The following is a 16,457-nucleotide window of genomic DNA, read 5'->3' on the forward strand; positions in this document are numbered from 1 at the left end:
GAAAAGTACCATCTGTAGGTTAACCCTAGGCAGGTGAAATACCATCTTTGTTTTGCGTAGTTTAAAATAATTGAACAAACACTGAGGCAGGGCTGTGATCTAGCTGAGAAAGTTTTATAGTCTCATGCACCCCTACATCCACCCTGGCTTCCAAGTGATGAATTTTCAATCCCCAGAGCAAGTTCTTGCAGCGGAGCAGCTCCCGGTGCGTTGAACAAGGCGCTCGGGAACAGATCTGCAGAAGCCCAGCGTACTGCACTACCCTCACCGCAGCTAAAATATGATTCCAACTCCCAAAAGGCACGACATGGGTAAAGCGGTTGCGTCCTGGCTGAAGGCTTGTCGGATAGGGCCCATGCACATGGTGGAGGAGCTGCGACCTTCCCCCCCGTGGAGTGGCGCTGCAGGCCGGAGTCCGTAGCCGCGTGTGAGCTAAGCAAGCTCGGGCGGCTCTGCACGATGCACTGTACCGTAGTGGAGTACAGCGGCTGGAAGGAGGGCTACCCCTGTGGCTACTGCGCCTCTGCCCAGGGGAAAGTCTCCACTGGTAAGTGGGTAAAGGGCTGGGCTAGAAACAAGCCCTGCAACACCGGCTCTCGCGAATGCAGAGCAGGCAGCCCCGATCTTCGTGCACTGCCCGCCCGGGAGCAGGGAGCAGGGCGCAGCCCTCTCTGCCTGCCGCTACATAGGGCGGAGTGCACAGCACCTCCGCCGGTGCCTGGGCAGAGGTACAGCCCGCCCAACACTGGGCTGTGCCGGAGGCCTGACGTACCGCTGGGACCCCGTAAGCCACCCCCGTTCTCCTCGAGGAAGCTCCCGTGCCCTTAGGAAAGAGGACGGACCCGCCCCCTGTGTTTCTACTGGAAAACCTGTGGGCTGCCCTTAGTAAAGATGGCGGAGTTCATGACCGTGTTCATTCCTATGGTGACGCAACGAAGCCGGGCTTGCCCATAACCAAAATGGCGGCGACGGCTGCTTCCGGGTTTCCCGGGGTCTCTGGTAGGGTTCCAGGCCCGGCGCTGTCCTGAGCTGGTGGGTCAGTGCGGACTGTGGGGAAGATGGCGGCGGCCGACCGCTCCTCGAGCATCGTGGAGTACTTCGGAGGAGAGGCCGGCTACCGCTGCGGCTACTGCAAGAACGTGACTGGCAACCTCTCCCACGGTGCGGGCCGGGACCTCCGCGGGGGCGGGGGCTGGCGGGTAGGACACTGGGCGCGGGGAGATGGAGGAGTAGCCGGGGGGCGGGAGTTGGTTGCTTGAGCTGTTGGGCTGAGGAGCCCCGGGACAGGTTAAAGGGAACTGAGGGGCAGTTGGGCGGGCGGGCCGACCCGGAAGATAGTCTCTGGGGAGGGACTGGTTTGATTCTGGCTGCAGGACAGGGAGAGTTGCCCGTGTGAAGGGGGCCAGGGGAGAAGGAGAGACGTTGGGACTGGGAGAGAGGGGACTTGGGAGCATGGGTGCTGCTTTGTTTATTTTGGGCTGAGGGAAGTGTGGGAACCCGGCACGTTCGTAGGTTGGCTGGTGGAAGGGGTAGGCTCTGAGGGTTAAGATCCAGTAGCAACCTCTTCATATTAAAATACCTTGGCAAAAGCTGTTCCTTCTCCTCTTAAGCCTTTTTGTGAGCCCTGCTTCCCCCCACCCCAGTTTCTATCAAGCCTGTATCTGTGTAGAGTTTACATGTGTGCTATTCACTCCCAAAAGTTTTTAAAAGATCTCCTTAAAGTAGGCTATGCCACTTTTGTCTGTGGGAGATGTAGCATTTGTGGACTGAGGGAAGTTGGCATTCAGATTGATAGGAGAGGTATGGGATGTGTCTGACCTTGCTGCTGACTTGCAACATGACCTTGGCAAGTCCCTTAAAGCCAAAGTTTCAAACCTGGCCTCTAATGTGGTTGCTTCCGTTTTTGGATTCCTAGCTTCAAAAAACATAGTTCTTGACATTCGAGGTGCTTAGAACCCCCAACTCATAACTCAGCTCAACTCAGTGGGAGCTGTAGTCACTGAAAAGTTAGATACATAGGTTTGAAAATGTATCCCCATACCTGTGTGGGCCTCAATTTGCCTATTCTTTACAGAGGAATAATATTTACTTATTTCATAATCAGATATTAATTTTATGTGTGAAAGACTTTCAGATCTAAAAAGGAAACATTTAAATATTGTTTTTACACTATTAATAGATGGGTATTTCATTATGATCATAATTTTAATGATTTGTCTAGATGTACTTTTTGTAAGTATAAGTAGCTATTCAGTGTTGAGCAGTGTGAAACTGACAAGAATCATGTCAATTTCATGCAGCAGCTGTCCAGGCTTACAGGGTCTGTACTTGGGGGGTGGCCCCACCATGTGGGCTGCTCATGGCTGGATGCACAACAGGGCTTCTGTGGGAGTTGCTGAGCCATCCAGCCTGGAAGTCTAGAAGCCCAGGTATCTCTAGCCCAGGACAGTCAAAGCTGCAGGGCTACCCCAGGTCATCCAGACTCCTAGCTGCAGAGCCAGGAAGCTGGAAGCCCTCAGGGTATGTCTGTGCTGCAGGGTTTTTTTTTTTTTTCCTAAATAGTTTTCCTTTTAATAGAAATAGACATTGAAACCAAGCAAAAAAAGTTCTATTTGAAACACAAAAAGTTAAAATCTATACTAGGCTAATAGACTCTTATGCATATTTTCTCTCACACATTCTTCCACCCCAACCATTGGAGTGAGGTTTTCTACCAGAACTCCTTACACTACAGGGGGGAAATTCAATCAAATCAACTTTTCAAGATTAGCCATAATTTCCTGTATGACTAACAGAACAAAAAAAAAGACAACTTTCAGTTTTCCAAAATAATTCAAATTATCACACAATTAGTCTCTTACTTTTTAACAAAGAACTTCACCTGTAATTGGTGGGAGTTGCATCCCAGCCTGGGTAGACAGACTTGAACTAGTAGGGCCTGAGCTATTGAGCTAAAAATAGCAATGTGGACATTACGGCTCAGACTCTCAAGCCCACCCGACCCCATAGGCCTGTGATCCTGAGCTGGAACATCCACGTAGCTATTTTAGCATGGTGGCTTGAGCTAGACATACCCTGAGTCCCGTCTTGAATTGATGTGACAGGTTTGGTCACAGAAACCCCCTTGGGACTGTCACCTCGTGCTGAATTTGCCTCTGAGCCCATTTTCCCTGCCAGCTTCGGATTTCAGAACCCTGCCTTGTTGAGCCACACTAGCCGTCTGCAAACATGCCCCCAAAACTGCAGACTTGAGGTGAGCTGCTGAGCAGTTTCTGGTTATCTCCAGCACCCAGACACTCAGCTCCCAGTGGGATCCAAACCCCAAATAAATCCATTTTACTCTGTATAAAGGTTGTACAGGATAAACTCATAAATTGTCCGCCCTCTATAATACTGATAGAGAGATATGCACAACTTTTTGCTCCTCCAGGCACTAATCACTTGCTCTGGGTTAATTAATAAACAAAAGTGATTTTATTAAGTATAAAAAGTAGGATTTAAGTGGTTCAGAGTAATAACAGAATAAAATAAGTTACCAAGCAAAATAAAACAAAATACACAAGTCTAAGCCTAATTCATTAAGAAACTGAATACAGGTAAATTTCCCCCTTAGAGATGTTCCAATAAGCTTTTTTCACAGATTAGACTTCTTCCTAGTCTTAACCCAATCCTTTCCCCTGGAACAGTTCTTGTTCGTTCCAGCTCAGGTGGTTACTAGGGGGTTTCTCATGACTGGCAGCCCCTTTGTTCTGTTCCACCCCCTTTTATAGCTTTGGCCCAAGGCAGGAATCTTTTCTCTCTCTGGGTCCCACCCCTCCTCCTAAATGGAAAAGCACCAGGCTAAAGATGGATTCCAGTATCATGTGACATGTTCTGTGAGCCCCCCTCTATTCTTCCAGGACTGGTCGCACATATGCAGTGGAGGCTTGAAGGTAAACAGAGCCATCTACTCTTAATTGTCCTAGTCAATGGGAGCCATCAAGATTCTAAACCACCACTTTGCATAATTACAATAGGACTTCAGAGTAATACTTCATATTTCTAGCTTCAGATACAAGAATGATGCATTCATTTAAATAGGATGAACACGCTTAGTAGATCATAAGCTTTGTAATGATGCCTTACAAGAGACCTTTTGCATAAAGCATATTCCAGTTACATTATATTCACACTTAGAAACATCTTTTTATAAAACATGGAGTGGGGCTTGAGCTTTTGAGGTAAAGATAGCAATATGGACATTATGGCTCAGACTGTCAAGCCCACCTGACCCCGTAGGCCTGTGACCCTGAGCTGGAACATCCATGTAGCTATTTTAGCATGGTGGCTTGAGCTAGATATATCCTGAGAGTCCCCTCTTAAGCTGGTTCTTAGCCCTATGTTCCCCATCCTTGGCTTCAGTCCACTTAGTGGGACTGCCACAGGCTCTGGCTCCTCAGCAGCATACCAGAAAAACAGGCTGGCTTCTGATGGAGTTTTTTAAACCTGAGATGTTTCCGTGAAATATTTCAAATTCAACACATTTGCGTTTTCCTTTGAAACTGTTTGGCTGGAAAGTTCCTGACCAACTGTAATGCTTCAGAACCAGAATTCCAGGATCCCCACCCAAGAAGACAGCATTATATTCATACAAGTAGTTCTGCTGTTTTTAGGTAGACTACTCTTGTGAGTAAGGGCTTGTCTACACAGGAAGGTTTTACTAGTATAAACTAAGCTGTGAATTTAAACTGATACACATGTGTGGACATTCTTGTTTTGGAATAAGAGTGGCTTTTTTTGGTTTAGCTTATGCTGCTTTGGAAGGAGTTTAAGATTACAGCGCCCTCCCCCCCCCAAAGAAAAAAAGGAAAAAAAGAAAACCAACTTTATTCTGGAATGATACTGGTATAACTGGTTAAACTTTCCTGTGTAGACCTGCTTTAAGGATCTGCAAGGTTAGGCCCTATACTGGTAGCGGTCTGTGGTCATATTCTGTGCACTTGACCTGATCACCTGTACAGTTCAGGCCATTTTATGGTCTATCTTGCTTCTCTTGGCTTGAGGAGTGCTCTATTTCTTGCGTTCAGAGTCCCATTGTCAGGTAATATGGTACTAATTCTTATCTTTTCATGTTGGGAATGTGGAATCCTGTTTTAAAGTTTTTATCAAAACCATCACTGCAGTAGATACCGCCGTAACTGATAGCATAGTAGGCACAGGAAGAAACTTGGATGATTCCTCCCATTACTGTGTGCCTTTTCATCTGCATTTTGTTTTGCCATTTCTTCTCGAGTTAAGGAGCTGAAACTCCTGGTATAAATCTGCAACAGGTGACCTTGCAGATATATCCTGAGCTACTCACATCTAAGAAGTGGGGTATTTTGCTCCTAGCCTTGAATAGCATCACCTTAAAATTGGGGAACTATTTGTGATTGTCTCTTTCAGACGTTTATCAGTGGGGAATTTGGAGAACTAATAAATATAAACAGATTATAAAGTCTGTTCTACATTTTATATGGATGTGTTTGAATAAAAAACTAAAATGACAAAACACAAGTATTTTAATACACTTAAACACAGTGACTATTTGACAGTAAAATGTTCTAAATTTAAATTAATTGGATGATTGACTTTCAGTTTTACTTCAGTCCTGTTTTCCGTTGCCTGTTTTTAAATCGTCTCTTAACAAATTTTCCTTTAATTTTTTTGTCTCTTTATTCATTGAAATGGTTAATATGAAGTTTAAGAAATACAAGGAACTGTTTCTCCTAAAAATTGTGTTAGAAGAAATCCCAAATTAATCTTTTAGATTTAGAATAAGCTTTAAGTAGAAATTGCTAAATTTCAGTGTTTTAAATATAACTGTGACAGTGACCTTTTGTTCATTACAGGCATGTGGGCGCATTCAATGACTGTTCAAGATTACCAGGATCTGATAGACAGAGGATGGCGAAGGTACATTAAGAAAAACAATCTTCAAAGGGATGCTGTCATTTTAAGCTTGGTCCAAAGTTTATATTTTGTTTAAGGAAGAAAAAGCTTTCATAATACCTAAGATCAATAGAATATTTCACTAATTAGATAGAAAAGTGAAAACAGTTTTATATTTAAACAAATATACACATTGCAGCACTGAGGAACTGAAAATGATTTTCCTTGTCCTAACTGATATACATGTAGTGTGCAAAAGAATAAATTATGGCAAGTGAATTCGATTTTCAAAACTTTCACCAACATAGGTGAATACGTATTTGTTTCTAACATACTGTTTTTAAATTATGTCCATTTGAATTATCCTTAATACAAAAATACTTAAATATTTAACATGAGGCCTACTTTTTCCTTTGGAGTTTGTGACACTAGATGACTTCTATCCTTTGACTAAGACTTGAAAAAAAGTGAGTGCCTAAAGTCAGGCTTCTAATCCTGTATTTAGTCATTCAAATAAATGACTGGGTTTTTAAAAGTGCTGAGCACCCAGCAGCACCTGTTGACTTCAGTGGGAGCTGCTGGGTACTCAGTGCTTAACGAAAATCCAGCTATGTAATCAGATGACTAAACATGGGTTTAGGAGCCTAATGTTAGGCACTTCATTATTATATCTTGGTGTTTATGTTTTAGAACAATACTGAAGTACTTTATATGTCTTGAAAATGTTACTCTAATCCAGATAATCTGTAATTGCATGAGTTGGGTCAAACTGGAGAAAGTTCTTTTCACAATTCCCTCCACCCCCTTCAAAGTTGGAAGATATGGATGTGGTAGCCACCAACTCTAGCATCTCCTGCATGGAGAAATGAATGAAGAGTGTCATAATCTTTAAAAACTGAAATATTTAAAACATATCTGTAACATTCCTGTTATGAATGATATGCAATAATTTATTTGTACAGTATGCATGAAAGAAGAAAACATATTTTGTTCAAAAAAAGTTTCAAGTACTTCTTGTTAGTAATTAAGAGAACTGCCATACGGATATGATTTTTATTCATGTGTCAGCTCTCAAAACTTTCATCAGAGAACTACTGGCCAGAGGCTAACCCTTCTCACTAGCTGCAGATATGAAAAAATACCTCATTGAGAATCCCAGCTCATGCTCCAACTATCAATAAAAGGGGTGTATTCTAGGACAGTGGTTTTCCAACTTTTTTTCTGATGACCCAGTTGAAGAAAATTGATGCCCGTGACCCAATGGAGCTGGGAATGAGGAGTTTGAGGTATGGGATGGGCTCAGGGCTGGGGCAGAGGGTTGGGGTTCAGGAGCGAGGGCTGCGGGGTTGGGCTGGGAATGAGGGGTTCAGGATGTGGGAGAGGGCTCTGGGCTGGGGGTGCAGGGTCTGGGGTGGGGCTGGGAATGAGGGGTTTGGGGTACAGGAGGGGGCTCTGGGTTTGAGGGGGCTCAGGGTTGAGGCAGGGGATTTGCTGCGACCCAGTACTGCTCTGCGACCCACAGTTTGAAAACCACTGTTCCAGGATTCTTACCAAGGTGCTATCCTTGAGTATTTTTGTAGATACCATTTTTTGTATCAAACTTTGACTAGTGGGGACGAGGTAATAAAATTTGAAGCTGAATTTCTGTATTTGAAGAAAAAATCATTGTTTCACCTCCTTCTGTCCCCTAACCCAGAGTCTTGTGGTTGCTGCAAGGAGGAATGATACTTTACCTTTTCCCTAGCTTCTGTTGTTTTGGTTTTCCTACTCTGTGGTTACCAATACTTGCTTCCACAGTTGCTCATAGTTTCCCCAAGGAGCAGTAGCAGAAGTACAGAATTGCCATGATCCTGATTCTTGTCAGTTTCACAGTTGTCCAGGTCTCTACGGTATTCATGAAATTGACCATTCTAACTTGTCAAGTCATTCCAACTTGACTTGGTTGTGGCTTGCAACAGCTGTGAGCAAACAGATGACTTGGAGGTATAGGTCTGGAGACTCAGAAAAACAGTCCTGTATCAGGAAACATCTGCAATTATGAGAACTAGGCATGTAACTTAAAAAAAAATAATAATAAAAATAGGAATCTCACATTGTGTAGAAATTGTTAGTTTAGGACCCTCCACTCTCCAGGATAAGCTTCCATAGTAATAGGCAAGTAGATTTTTCAAGCCCTATTCTGCTTCTAATTACAGAGAATTGGGGATCACTATAATTTATATTATAGTTAAGACACTTTTTTCAACAATCGGGTAGGAAGGGGTTGAAAAGTTTGGTAGGGGATGGGGCTGCATGATCAAGATAAGAGTTTTTCATAGTAGTGTTTCCAGGCCTCAGATGGCATTATTGAAAGACTTAAATATGACTTGATAAATTTGAATGTGGAAGTGCTTCGATGTAGCAGGCTGGTGAAAATGCTAAAGTACTTGCTATTTCAGTTTTGTTACTCTGTTCAGTACAGGATTTTCATATTTCTTGCAGGAACAGTTTTATGTGTTTTTAGAACAATTTAGAAATTTCTGTGAATGAATTTTGTTTTGTGCTTATAACAAACATCATTACAAGTTTAATGAAGTATTTTATTATAATTTTTAGAAGTGGGAAGTATGTCTACAAGCCCATTATGAATCAAACGTGTTGTCCTCAGTATACAATAAGGTAAGAGTTTATTCCATGTGAATAGTGCCTTTAAAGCTGTGTTACAGATAAAAGGAATAATTTAAAACATGATAGTAGTGAGAAAAATCATAACATCTAGGGCCACATGTTTAAAAGTAACTTGGCTTGATCATTTCCAGTTGAGATCGTGGTTATACAAACATGGTTATCTGGGGTGTTTTAGTTCCTTCTGCTTAAAATAATCAGTTGGATGGTAAACCTATTTTTGAATGGTATTGTGTTCTTTGAATGTTAAATAAGACATAAGTGGGTTCGTGCTAGCTACGACAGGCTTCATAGTCTCTTTCTATTTTCCTGCACCATCCAGTCATGAATGCATCCTGGCCTATTTCATCTAGCTTGCCAGCTCAGAGCAGCAGTTACGTGAAGGCATACATGAAATGAGTTGTTGGTTGCAGACTGGCTCTTAATGGATGTCTGCATCCTACATGCACTCTTTTTAGTATCGTCAAAAGGGAATACTGTGGATTGAATAGTCATGGAGAATGAACTATCTTTACTTCTTGAGAATGGTGGTGGGTAGTATCAAGGAAGCTGTTCTTTGGATAACTGGATGACTCCCAATAACTTCTTTTCTCAAGCAATAAAACTCGCTTTATATTTTTTAATGAGAATGTACTCCTTTATCCATATACAGTTGTAAGAGTGTATAAAGGTGCATATTGTAAAGGCATCCATGTAACATAAGGTCAGCAACTTGAAAATAATCCTTTTAATAAGTAGTTGAGCTAGTCGTTACAAGAGAATTTAAATAGACAAGAAATGAGTTATAGTATTTCATACAACTATTCATTTTTCTTTATTGTAACTTTCTAGAGTTCTTCATTTTCTTTTAACTATATTTCTTGTAAAAAAAATTTAAAAATATTTGATTTCCCATTTTAGATGTCGACCTTTACATTTTCAACCTTCCAAATCTCACAAGAAAGTTCTAAAGAAAATGTTGAAATTTCTTGCTAAAGGGGATTCTTCCAAAGTGGCTGGTGATGGTAAGAAATTCTTGGTCATTGAAAAAGTGTGAGGATTATTCCCACAGAAGAGCTACTGTAGCCTACTATGTTTTTAGAAATAGTTCAGGCCCTGAAAGGGGCTTTGAAAGTTTAATGGGAGGTGTGGGGTAGGTAAGAAGTACTCTAATTTAAAAAAACAAAACCAAAACAAAAAGCTAAAAACAAGATAGAGTCTAGCCTCAGTGTTTGTTGGTTGGATTCCAAATACTGTATCTTTACAACCTTCCCTATGTTGGCTACATTGCCCTAGGAGCAGACTAGGAATGAATTGTGACAATTCATCCTGTGCTACTTCCTTTTCTGTCGAGGAGTAAGATTAACTTTTTTTTTTCATATAGCAGCTTGCTTCCCCCACCATGCACCTGGCCACTCTCTAGCTAGAGGAGTATCAGGCAAGCCTTGTCTCATCCCTGTAACTGAAGTTACAATCTGAACAGGATCAATGGAAGGGTATTTGAGGGGCCCTTATTCCCGTATGTGATTACAAAAGCCCCTACTCAATAAAGCTCTGAGAAATTTAAAGAAAAACAAAACTGGCTAATTTTTTTGTGAGCCTTGCAGTTATTTTGTGCTTCCTCTATTGGCTTTGCCAAAGCAGGTTATTAGTATGAGTATCTTTCTTGTTTGAAGTGAGATTAGTTGCAGTTCTTCCATTTTAAGAAAGCAAACAGCTGTTATCGTGGATGTGTGGCACAAAGAAGACATTTGATTTTTCAGGCTTCTAAGAGGGTATTGCAAACAAACAATAAATATCTTTTTTTATGTTGGAAAAAACTTGTAAAATGAGGAAAGTGCAACACAGTTTTGGATGTTGCCATGAGCAAAGTGTGAGCTATAATTTATATAATGAAATTCAATCACACAATTTTTTCTATGCCATTTAAGCTTGTTGTTGGCTAGGCAGAGGGAAATTGTAAAGATGGAGAGAGAGGATATGTAGTGCTGTGCATGTTGGAGTCTCTATGACAGCACTGGGCAAGGTATTGTGGTATTGGAATGGAGAATATTATTTTATTGGTGTCTGCCAGTGTACATGAAGCACAAGTACATGAATCTAATTCTTACAACCAGGGCCGGCTCTAGGCACCAGCTAAGGAAGCGGGTCCCTGGGGCAGCAAATCTGCAGGGGTGGCACTCCATCCGTTCCTGGGGTGGCACTCCGAGTTTTTTTGTTTTTTGTTTTCCTTCTTCTTTGCTTCGCCGCTTGGGACGGCAGAAAAGGTAGAGCTGGCCCTGGTTACAGCATATCTCACATGAGTTAATGCAGGCTCTATTCCCATCAATAAGATAGAATAGCAGTCTGAGTTATAAGTATAAGATTTCAGGCCTAAATCTGCTTCTGAATCTGAGTTTCCCTTGATGCTGTGTGTATAGGCCCCCAGCTCGTTCGGAAGCTGACTGACTATCTTGGGTGGGGAGGAGAAACATGATTGTAAAACCGATCCTAAAAAGTGGGGAAAAAAAGACTTTTCTTGAATATTTTTATTATAATCTTAATTGTTACTCATAACTAAGGTCCTACTTAACTTGCAATGCTGAGGAAATTGTGGATTCTGCAATATTAGGCTTCAACCGCAGTTTTGACAGTGGGAGCCCTGCCGTGTGTGTGGGACTGACAGTGGGAGTCCAGGCAGCCCGGGCCCTCGCTCTCAGCCCCGGTGGCTGACAGCGGGAGCCCCCCGGGTCTCAGCCTCAGGCAGCTGACGGCAGAAAATCACGGAAAAGTAATAATGGACTTTATTACCACAAATAATAAGGTCCATTATTACTTCTCTGCATTTTTCCCTGGCTTGTCTGCAACTCAGCCGCAATTTTTTGACAGTCATCTCACAATTCAAGTAGGGCTTTACATGTGACATTAAAAGGTTAAAAAACCAAAATCTGGAAGTGATTTTTAAGTGGACTGTCTCTTTAAGTGTTGAATAAAAATCCAGTGATATATTTTGTGTTATGTAATTGCCAAAGACAGTTATACCCACTGCCCCCCCTTCTTTTTTACATGTTACTATTTCCTATCTTGATATTCTGAAATTGATTGTGTCAAGATCATAACTGTCTGCATTCTTGCTAGCTGTTGTAGCTTCTAAATGATTTGGATTCACATGAATGTTAATATAATAACCTTGGTGTGGTATGGATGTGGATTGCCTGTCTTACATTGACATTTTGTCATCTGTCTTAGTTACAAAAGAACCTATGGATTCCCACAGAGAGGACGCTGTTGCTTGCAGTTTTGTATTAAAACATGAGTCTGACATCAGTCAATCTGAACTGAAACCTCTAAGTGTGGAGGAGACGGAGAGGGTGGAGACTGAAGATAATAACGAGGAGGAGGAAATGGAAAAAGGAGTAACTATGAAGAAAGTGGAGTCAGAGCCTCCCCAGACATGTGTGGATAAAGACAGCGCAGGATCTGGTGAACGATCAGATTCAGCTAAACTTGTTCATACAACACCTAAACCAGGTAGCCAAAGTTTCTTTATTTGTCCCTCCCCCCGCTTATATTTCCCTTCATATTAGTTTTGTTAGAGTGTTATACCTTGGCTGGTAAACCTAGGGCTGTTCCTCTTTATTTCGTATGCCCACAGCTGCCCAGGGAACTACTGTCTGTAAATCAAGATATGGTGCATATTGCATGGCTTTTTAGTGCTCCCAATATTTTTCCCAGTTCATTTTGTTCAGTTCATTGGAGCCATCCAGCAGGTATTTATGTCCATGGCTGCTAGTTTCTATGTCTTCCAATTCATGGAAGCTTTGAGAGTCATCTAGGCTCTCCAGCCAAATAGGCAATTGATAAGTCTCCTCTCCTGAGCAGCAATAGAAAATCAAATTAGTGTCTAAAAAAGTGGACTTCATTACTTCCCTTCATGAAAACTAGTTAGCTAAGGGTTGTCTTTCTTTAGGTGGTATGTCTAGTTATCCTCTACATTATTTTCTCTGTTATAGTTGCCTGTCTTATTTGTGCACTTTTATAAGTTCTTTTCTTCTTTTTAGGGACTATGTTTCTTACGCACAAAAAACATCATTTGTATATATCCAATGGACTAGGGTTGTAGTTTCCATTTTCTGTTCAAGGACAAGTTGGGGGTACTTTGCTGCAGAAGCAGAATACTAGTGTTTTTGCACTCCAGAGAAGGATAACTTTGCCTTGGCCTTGAGCCCATGGAAAAAGCCTCTATAGAAGTGCCCCTTGGCTTGTTTCATGTGTTTGGGTTGTAGCCTTATTTTTCTTTGAGAGACTTAAAGGTTTAAAAAAACCCACCCTACTTGACAGTAAAATGTGAGATAATGGAACTGTATTTTTTTTATTGTATGTGTAGTATTTGCATTTCTCTTCTTTTATACAGCAAAAATAGACATTTTCTAGTTCCTTTCACTTTCACAGACTCATGCCTTTGGACAATGCTGGGGATTTTATGTATCAAACACTGCACAGGAATTTTTGCTAATAGAGTTTTTCTGTGGAATTAAGAAGCAGAATAGTGGAGATATTTTTAACATTTTTCGTAACTTAGTGGTTGTTTTGCATTTTTATCACACAGGTTACGGTTCAATCTCTGAACTGCCTTCAGATTTGTTGTTTTCCAAAATATTCACCTTTCAAGGCAGAAACTAAGTATGAGACGTTTATTCCTAAAAACAAACAAACAAACAAAAAAAACCAAAGCAAGAAACAACAAATTGTGCATTCTAAAGGAATAACTTGAACAGGAGTTCTTCCATGCTGAACTCTTCTGTTTATGGGAGCTGTGATATTGCTAACTTTGGCAAAGGAGCCAGGCACTTTATAGCTCATGGACTAGGTTTTCTGAAATGATCAACCCCCGTGATGAATTGTCTTTATTAGAAAAAAGGATGTGTTCTTACCTCCTGTTAGTGAGCACATGCTAACTATATTGGGTGAAACCGTAGTGAAGAAAGACAAGGCAGTTTGTAGTTTTCACACATGTTGGCAGGTAAGTGTACAGACTATGGGGGAGCCTAGAGGTTAGCTTTACCTGAAAACGTGTGTGAAAACTGCACACCGCCTTCTCTTCATGAATTGTTTCTTACATTAGTTAGCGACTGGCTAACGTGAAGTAAACTAAGAATACACCATTTTCTCCTAGCAAAGACTCACCCAAAGAGTGCCAGATTTTCAATGACACAACTCCCATTTAAGCACCTAAATGAAAGTGCCAGACTTCTTGTAAAAGTGCTCAACAAGAGCATTGGGAAAGCTGCTTGTTCGGCACATCTGTAAATCTGGTGCCAGATTTCCAAGACTTGTTAGAATATGGTGATTACGTTTTTAAAAGAGTTAAATACTTTTCTAGCCCCTTGTGGACATTTTACCAAAAAACAAAAAAACTAACTGTTAAAAAGACAAAGCTTTGCCGTGAACTAAGTGAACTGTTTTCCTAGACCTTGAATGCAAACTAAATAGAAATTAACAGCAGATGGCAGCCATGAGTAAAGATTAGTATAAATTGCCTTTTTTTGAAGTCAAGGTACAGTCCTCAATTTGTATAAAGAATAACTGTGTGTGACACTTTTTAAACAATATAGATGCAGATACAGGAAGTTTGAAACGTAATGTTTGTATTCATTATTTCAAAAATTAAGCACATATTTTAGAAACAAATATCCGGTGCTGTCCTTCTCCTTTTTGGCAAGGCTTAAGTAAAATATAAACGTGAGTTACAAACCCACCAAATCTTATTCAATATACCTATAATTTTAAATGTAGTTAGTGTTAAAGGTTACTTCTCTCAATCTGGAAAGTTTTAAACTAGATGTTTAGTTTTTGCCTTGGAAAAAGTTGATGTTTTCCATGATAAAATTTGTTTATGTAGAAATAAAAACCTCTTTACATAAACAGGTCATTGTCCTACAGAATAAGCGGTCTGTGTCTGCACATTTTCATAAGGAAAAAAGGTTTGCATATTTATATAAAAAAAGTTAAACCAATGAATTTATTCCTTTGCACGGCCGGCCCACAACATTTTGGCACCTAAGGCGGGGAGCTCAAATGATGTCCCCATGCCCTCTCGCTTGGGCCAAAACTTTGAAAGGTCTCAATTCTGCCTTCTTCCTGTTCTACTTCTCTCATGGTACTGCTTTGCTACCCAATAAAGGAGAACTAACAACTTAAAATGCCTTGTTAAAAATTTTTAAATAACACTTAACTTTCAAACACTTGAACAGCAAATGTAACTTTTCTTGTCTGCCTAATAAACACTGGCATTTTTCTCTGTTTGAATAATCAAAGTGGTGCTTTCCGTGCCTTCTTGGTTGCAAAGATTTGAACTGCTTCCTGAAGGTCCATAGTCTGGGCCAGCTCATACTCTATTGAGATGGTTGCAAGGCCAACCAGCCTCTCCTGTGTCATTGGGTACGTCTACACTATGGGCTTATTCCGATTTTACATAAACCGATTTTACATAAACCGGTTTTGTAAAACAGATTGTATAAAGTTGAGTGCACGCGGCCACACTAAGCACATTAACTCGGTGGTGTGCGTCCATGGTCCGAGGATAGCGTCGATTTCCGGAGTGTTGCACTGTGGGTAGCTATTCTGTAGCTATCCCATAGTTCCCGCAGTCTCCCCCGCCCCTTGGAATTCTGGGTTGAGATCCCAGTGCCTGATGGGGCAAAAATCATTGTCGCGGGTGATTCTGGGTAAATGTCGTCACTCATTCCTTCCTCTGGGAAAACAACGGCACACAATCATTTTGCGCCCTTTTTCCCTGGATTGCCCTGGCAGACACCATAGCACGGCAACCATAGAGCCCGTTCAGCTTTTTTTTCTTACTGTCACCGTATGTGTACTGGATGCCGCTAACAGAGGAGTTACTGCAGCGCTACACAGCAGCATTCGTTTGCTTTTGCATGATAGCAGAGACGGTTATCTGTCGTTCTGTACTGTCTGCTGCTATCATGGGTGCCCCTGGCTGAGGACGGCCGGGGGCGCAAAGGCAAAACTGGGAATGACTCCCCGAGTCAATCCCTCCTTTATGGTTTCTAAAAGTAGAGTCAGTCCTGCCTAGAATATGGGGCAAGTGTATTAGAGAACCAGTGTATTAGAGAGCACAGCTGCTCCGTGTCAGATCCCACAGAAATTATGAGCTACGTGCCATTCACGGGGGGTGCCCCTGCAACAACCACACCCGTTGCTTCCCTCCTCCCCCAACCTTCCTGGGCTACCGTGGCAGTGTCTCCCCCCCCCATTTGTGTCATGAAGTTATAAAGAATGCAGGAATAAGAAACAGTGACTTGTTAGTGAGATAAAATGAGGGGGAGGCAGCCTCCCGGTGCTATGACAGTCCGGGCAGGACATTAAGCAGTGCGGGGGAGAGGAGCCCAGCATGCCGCTGCTATGATAGTCCAGGCAGTACAGAATCTTTTCCTTACACAGGAAAGGGAGGAGGCTGATGGAGCTCAGCCCCCAGTTGCTATGATGAGGACGGTTACCGTTCTGTACAGCCGTTCTGTACCATCTACTGGGAATGTCTGGGAATCATTCCTATTTTTACCCAGGCGCCCCCGGCCAGTCTCACCTGAGGCCAGCCAAGAGCACTCATGGGCTCATGACAAGGACGGCTAGCAGTCCTACTGCACCATCTGCCACCAGGGAGGGGAGAGGAGCGGATACTGCTCTTCACTGCCGCAGCATCGTGTCTACCAGCAGCATTCAGTAGACATAGGGTGACATTGAAAGAAGTCAAGAAACAATTTCTTTCTCTTTTCTTTCATGTGGGGGTGGAGGGAGTAGATTGTCAAGCTATACCCTGAACCACGCCAGACAATGTGTTTGAACCTACAGGCCTTGGGAGCTCAGCCAAGAATGTAAATATTTTTTGGAGACTGCTGTGGACT

The 16,457-nt window shown here is 42.0% G+C and overlaps 1 protein-coding gene across 7 annotated transcripts in view; it reads left to right on the plus strand.

Moving 5' to 3' along the window:
- The first annotated feature begins 224 nt into the window (after positions 1-224).
- ATE1 (arginyltransferase 1) overlaps positions 225-16,457 on the plus strand; it is a 180,566-nt gene continuing 164,333 nt past the window's right edge. For 5 of the 7 annotated variants that reach the window (XM_050959003.1, XM_050959004.1, XM_050959006.1 and 2 more), the window contains exons 1-5: positions 738-1,161; positions 5,871-5,934; positions 8,506-8,568; positions 9,475-9,578; positions 11,782-12,063. In XM_050959003.1, the coding sequence (XP_050814960.1) occupies positions 1,059-1,161; positions 5,871-5,934; positions 8,506-8,568; positions 9,475-9,578; positions 11,782-12,063 (616 nt within the window). In that variant the 5' untranslated portion in view covers positions 738-1,058. Of the gene's footprint in view, positions 548-737; positions 1,162-5,870; positions 5,935-8,505; positions 8,569-9,474; positions 9,579-11,781; positions 12,064-16,457 lie in introns of those variants that run through there. The other 2 variants (XM_050959005.1, XM_050959009.1) reach the window with 1 other exon arrangement.

The sequence above is a fragment of the Gopherus flavomarginatus genome, chromosome 6 (assembly GCF_025201925.1).
Source record: "Gopherus flavomarginatus isolate rGopFla2 chromosome 6, rGopFla2.mat.asm, whole genome shotgun sequence".
In the NCBI taxonomy this organism is placed as follows: Eukaryota; Metazoa; Chordata; order Testudines; family Testudinidae; genus Gopherus; species Gopherus flavomarginatus.